Source organism: Hakea prostrata, chromosome 1, assembly GCF_041222555.1.
Source record: "Hakea prostrata isolate BN-2017 chromosome 1, UWA_Hpros_2, whole genome shotgun sequence".
NCBI lineage: Eukaryota > Viridiplantae > Streptophyta > Magnoliopsida > Proteales > Proteaceae > Hakea > Hakea prostrata.
Genome location: NC_142600.1, coordinates 35,258,930 through 35,265,626, shown reverse-complemented (window position 1 = coordinate 35,265,626; position 6,697 = coordinate 35,258,930). Strand labels below are relative to the sequence as shown.

The 6,697-nt window shown below is 39.4% G+C and overlaps 1 protein-coding gene across 1 annotated transcript; it reads right to left on the bottom strand.

The window, feature by feature from the left end:
• Positions 1-385: 385 nt before the first annotated feature.
• LOC149028848 (uncharacterized) lies at positions 386-5,616 on the bottom strand. Its single transcript, XM_089166079.1, has 3 exons — positions 4,936-5,616; positions 3,371-3,453; positions 386-506 (listed from the first exon to the last, which is right to left on the bottom strand). Exons 1-3 carry the CDS (start codon positions 5,614-5,616, stop codon positions 386-388), a joined length of 885 nt encoding a protein of 294 aa, XP_089022205.1.
• Between the last annotated feature and the right edge of the window lie 1,081 nt (positions 5,617-6,697).

The following is a 6,697-nucleotide window of genomic DNA, read 5'->3' as shown; positions in this document are numbered from 1 at the left end:
GTCACCACTGAATTCAAGACCTTCTTTGTCTTGGGGTTTTTCTTATGGGATTTGTAGTAGGTTCTAGGTTCTTTTGCCCATTGTTGAATATGAAAAGGGTATTGTTTAGGTCAACGTTTTCCTTTTCTATTTTCTTAATATTCTCATGTAGACCCTTAATTGTATTGTTCAAAGATGACACTTCCCCATTCATGGCTTTGTTCTTCTTTTCAAGTTTTTGACTATTTTATATAAGACTCATAGCCACTCACTAGGTGATCCTCATCCATATTATCTATTTCTTCTACGTTTTCCTCATCACTATCAAAGGAATTAACATTACAACAAGAGAAGAACATACCTTATGATCTTCATGTTGATCCTCCGATCTTACCATAAGGGTTCTTCAGGACTCGTCCTCATTTTCTTCTTCATCATCACTTGTAGTGTAGGATGTTCCAGCCTTATAGGCTCTCTTCTTTTCTTCATTTGGGTACTCGGATTTGAGGTCATCCGATTTCTCGTACCTATAACAAATGACATTTTTATTATAAGAATAAATTCTTTATTTAGAAATATTTTTACCTTTGTACCCTTTGGAGGATTTTCCTTTGTAGGGGTACTTTCCTCCTTTCTTCTTAAGGAGCCTCTTGAACTCTTTGGTGATTGAGTATATTTGTCACACCCCACCCAACTAGTAATGAACTCACTCAAACACCTGTGGATATGATCCACAGCCACAAGATCATGTCTACATTCAATCTTATAGACAATCCACACAATAACATAATCAAAGAACAAGAGTAATAATCATTTCAAAATTGTATAAAGAAGTCAGCAGAAATCTACATTAATAAATAAACCAAAAAGGAAGGAAAGGAAAATATGCTTAATTACAACCGTTTGATAATTTTAATCAAATGATAAATGTTCCAATCAAATCTCTTAAGGTTTCCCTTTCCTTTTATTACTCTGTTATTTACTTTTTGCAATTTACTTTATGCAATTTACTTTCAGCATTTATTTATTGTTCTCCCTTCCCCTGGGTCCTTGATCAGAGATGCCTACAGTCGTGCCTCTCTTTGGTTAAGGTTTCACTTTCTTTTTATTGCTTTAATTATTTCTTTTCTGCAATTTCTGTTTCTCTAATATCCTTTCCCCCAATCGGTGGATTGTAAGCTACGGCAAAGGGTCCACGATCAAAGTCATTATAATTATACTCCCCTTCCTTAGATCCAGAGCTGACACTCGGATCACTTCCCTTTTATTTTTATTTATTATTCGCATTTTTTCTTGCCTTTATTAATTATGCATTGATTATGTTTGCTTTAATTTTCGTTTCAATGCGATCGCTTAGTTTAATTAAGTAATTAACAAATTTGAATCATTGCACTCTTGCATTATCATTAAGAAGTTAATTCTAAAGTGGCATATCTCCTTGAAATCAACTTGTTAGCTACACGATACCGTGCGCTTGCAGTTACTTTTAATTTCATAAACAGGACTTTAACCCATTTGGTGAAGTAATCGATTTCTACGATAAGATATTCTCAACCACCAGATGCCTTGGTGAACTTCCCCATGATATCAATCCCCCACATTGCGAACGGGATTGGGTCAAGGATTGACATCAAGGTTGTTGCTAGTTTTTTCGACATTGTCGAATGGATTTGGCAGTTCTTGCAGTGATGTACATACTTCAAAGCATCTTCTTGCACCTTCGTCCAATATATACTGAGCATTAGAATTTTATGTGCTAGTGCCCAACCACCCATGTGAGCTCCATAGATTCCTTCATGTAGTTCTCTGCCAATGCACTCTTCAATCCCTCGGGTCCCAAACACCTGAGCAAGGGTCTGTCATAGAATCTTCGGTATAATCTGCCATTTTATAGTGTGAACCTTGCTGCTCAAACATGAATGACTCTGGCTTCCTTTGGATCTTTGGGCAATTTGTTGTTGTGAATGTATTCCAAGATCGGGTCCATCCAACATCGTTTATCCTCTATATAAGATACTTCCTTTCCTTTGGTGCTTGAGAAAATTAATTCCTCAATGTATATCGAAGGCTCAAGGGTCTTCTCCTTCTCATTTGCTAGCATTGAGAGCTCGTTTGCCATAGCATTTCCCTTCCTCAGGATATGACAGACTTTGACTTCTTTGAACTCTTTTTTCAAAATTTGTATCATTTCTTGATATTTTTGTAGTCTAGGCTCCTCCGTCCTGAACTCTCCCTATACTTGATTAATGATGAGTTGAAAATCACTGTAAAAAGTTATCTCAGATATGGCCTAGGCTTTTGCTAACCGAAGGCCAACCAAGAAAGCTTCATATTCAGCCTCATTGTTGCTTGCTTCGAACACAAACCTTAATGCATATCGGATGATAAAGCCCTCGGGACTTTTTATTAAGACTCTTGCTCCTGCCCCTTGCTTGTTGCTCGAACCATCAACATAGATATCCCACATGGTTGGGATAATTGGTTTGGTTATTTCTTTTGCCAGAGCTGTAGTCTCCACCATAAAGTAAGCTAAGGCCTAAGCCTTTATAGCTGTTTGGGGTTTGAAATCCACATGGAATTCTCCTAGTTCTACCGACCATGCAACCATTCTCCTTGATAAATCTAGCTTATACAATATTTTTTTTTCAAAGGAAAAGTGGTTAATACCTCGATCGGGTGCTCCTGAAAATAGGGTCTCAATTTTCTTGCTGCCATCATTAGGGCCAATGCTTGTTTCTCGATCTTTGAATACCTTGTTTCAGCATCTAGAAGCACATGACTTATATAATAGATTGGCCACTGTTTTTTGTATTTTTCCCAAACAAGAACAACACTTATAGCTAAGGATGAAGTTGCAAGTAAATTTGCAAAGTCTCACCTTTCTCTGGTCGAGATAACAGAGGTGGTTTTCCAAGCATCATCTTCAAGTTTTCAAATGCTTTCTGACATTCTTCAGTCCATCGTGCCCCCTTGCTTCCTTTCAGATCTTTTAGAGCTTTGAAGAAGGGCAAACATTTTTCTCCTGATTGTGCTATGAATCGATTCAAAGCTACTACTCTACCTATTAAGCATTGCACATCCTGAATAGTCTTTGGAGGCTCCATGTCAATCAAGGCTTGTATTTTTACTGGATTTGCTTCGATTCCATGTTGGGACACCATAAATCCCAGGAACTTACCAAAAGATACCCCAAAGGTGCACTTCTCGAGATTGAGCCTCATTTGGTAACTTCCGGAAAACAGGAAAAACTTATGTCAAGTCTAATATGTGTCCCGAATGCTGAACACTCTTCACAAGCATGTCGTCAACATAAGCTTCCATGTTCTGCCCGATCAAATCTTTGAAAATTTTGTTTACTGCCCTTTGATAAATGGCTCCTGCATTCTTTTACCTGAACGGCATGACCTTGTAATAAAAACTTTCACAATCGGTCATGAATGCAGTAAACTTTTCATCCTCAACATTCATTAGGATCTGATTGTATCCCGAATATGCGTCCATGAAACTCAGAGTTTCATATCTAGCTATTGCATCGATTAGAAGATCAGTTCGAGGTAAAGTATAACAGTCCTTCGGGCACACTTTGTTGAGGTCTGTGTAATCTGTATACATCCGCCATTTCCTGTTCGACTTCTTGACCATCACAACATTGGCTAACCATGTTGGACATTCAATTGGTTGGATGAATCCCGTTTAGTTTCTCGACTTCGCTTTTGATAACCTCGTGCTTTTCAATTGAAAAATTCCTTCTTCTCTGAATTACTGGTTTGGCCTTCGGATCTATCCACAACCCTGTGCTCGCCACCATTCGGTCTATGCTAGGTAGGGATGTCAACGGTGGGTTTGGAGTGGTTTTGGGCTTAAATACACCCAGCCCAAACACGACCCATTAGAAAAATAACGGTTTTGTGCCGGTCTCGGTTTGGTGCGGTTTGGGTTCGGGCTAATTAATGGTTTAGGCTAACGGTCTATACTCGGGTTGAATAACGGTTTGGACTAACAATTTATGATATGCAAGAAAAAGAACAAAAAGAAATAGTTGAGCATCTTGCTAAAAGAGCCAAAATTCAGTGGAAAACAAAATTGTTATTGATCAATTCCCATTAAAAAAATGAAAAGTCATTCCAAATTACTTAATTTAACTTGATATGCAAAGACATACCTCTTGATTGGATAAATATTTAATTAATTTAAACAAACTTGGTACATTCAATTGGGCATTCATACTTAATCCTTCTAATTGTCCTTTAAAAGTAGTAGAAGACTATTTGATCTTTGAATTCATACTCAATTTTTTTGATAATCTATACCAACTACCTAGTGGTAATACAATGATTCAAACAATATTTATGTAAAACTATAAAACGGGTTGTAAAACGGTTTATAACGCGTTGCGGTTTGGGTTCGGGTTGGTGCGGGCTCTGCCATCCTCATCCCAAACATAGCCCATTAAGGTTCGGTCTGGGCCGGTTCGGGGTATAATGGACCGGTGTGGTTCGGTTTTAACGCTGCAATTTGACACCCCTAATGCTAGGCATATCAGCCGCCGAACATGCAAACACATCAATGTTCTCCCGAAGAAAACCCTTCAATTCTTCTTTGAAGTCCTTTGTTTGTTTTGACCCGATGAAAGTTATTCTTCCCTCATCATTGGAATCCAATTGGATGCATTCTAACTTATCAATGGGTTTGGGTCTTTGCATTACATCTTTGCCCCGATCATCTCGAACCTCAATCGATAAAGTTGTAGCTTTTCTGGGCTCAGCTTTATCTTTCAAATATGAAACATAAAATTTCCTAGAGGTTTTCTGATTAGAAACTACCTCTCCTACTCCTTTTTCGGTTGGGAATTTGGTCTTCATATGCTTGGTTGATACAACCGCTCCCAACTTTGTGAGGGATGGCCTCCCGAGTATGACATTATAGGCTGGGAGTTTGAACGAGTAAGAAGTTTACCCGAATTGTAGTCTCTTTTGGGAAATTTCCAACTGTCAAGTCTAGTTGTATTGACCCCTCTGCTAGAGCTGAAGATCCAACAAAGCCATACAAGTAAGGGGCAGATGGATTCAACAAATCCTCCTCCATCTTTAACTTATGATATGCATCATATGACAAAAGATCTGCTGATGATCCTATGTCCACTAATACCCTATGACCTCTCGAACGGCTGATCTCGACCTTGATCCTGATTGCATTGTCATGAGGTGTGCATACACCTCTCTCGTCCTCTTCATTGAAAACAATACTCTTCTCTACATTCGGTCTCTTTCTTTTTAGTGCTTCTCCCAAACCCACAAACTTAGACTTTGCTTTCAACTTTCTGAGGGATTCAAGCTCTGGGCCCTCGAATATAGTGAGGATTGGGGATCGGCTGGCCCCTATGATCTCTTTCCCCTTTTTGGATTGGGGAGCCTCAACCCAACGGTCTCTACTTCCTGAGCGCTTCCTTTTCTTTTCACCAATGACTCTTCTTTCCCGATCATCGCCTTGGCCTTTCACAAAGCTTGATAAGTGTACCTGAGATATCAATCTTTCAATATCTGCCTTCAAGTGTCTACACTCGTTTGTGTAATGTCCATAGTCCTTGTGGAAACGACAATACTTTTCCAAATTTCTTTCCTCAGGTTTGGCAATCATTTTGGGTGGCCACCTCAGGATGTCTTGATCTTTAATTTGCATCAAGATCTTTGACCGTTGAGTATTCACTAGTGTATACTCTATGTGATTGGGTGAACGCTATCTCCATCCCGAACGTGCTTTTCTTCCTCGATCATTGTTCGGCACCTTCGAACCTTGGGCTTTTTCTAAAGCCTTATGCTCTTTAATGGATGCCTATCCCTCTCCTTGCCAAGCGTCAAGGATTTCTTTTACTTTTGCTTGCTTCTGGCATCTTTGGACAAGTTCGGAATAAGTGGCTAGCATATCCTGCAACAGTAACTCCAGAAGTTGTCTATTAGAGAGGCCTATGAAAAGAGTTGTCTTGGCTACTTGTTCTTCCAAGTTCTCAATCTCCATGGTTGCCTTGTTGAATCTTTGTAAGTAATCCTGAATGGACTCATTCCTTCCCTTTTTAACGGTGATCAAAGTGTCTTCGGTCTTCTTAGTCAGTATCCCACTTTGGAACCGACCAATGAACTTACGAGCCAATTCATTAAAATTGGCTATCCTTCTCGAGGGCAAGTTTGAGAACCACTTATGAGCTGCTCTCATGAGTGATGATCCGAACAGTCTACATAAAATTTTGTCTGAGTTACTAGCAACAACCATTGTCTGCTAGTAGTAATTCATGTGAGATATTGGGTCTCTAGACCCATCAAACGAAGAGAATGTTGTGAGCCTAAAGTTATGGGGGAATTCGTACTGGTAATGGCATCCACGAACATGGTTTTTCTAATGATTGAATAAATATCATCAATCCTTTTACATCTTGTGAGTTGTCCCAATTTTTGATTGATGTCTGCTAGTTTCGATCAATTTGTACTGCCTGAGTACCATCCGTTCAAACGCTATCATGACCCGAACATTGAGATGTCGCCATGTGCATTTGCACTACTCGTTCGAGCTTGGTAAGAGTTCCAGTTCGACTCCCTTGCACACGATCTTGAACATTCTTTTCATCCCTTTTGGGCAATTCCCCAGTTCTTCTCACTCTCGATCGCTTTTCCCGAACTCCTTGTAGACCTTGGTTTCTGTCCTGCTTGAAGTTTTGGCCCTCAGT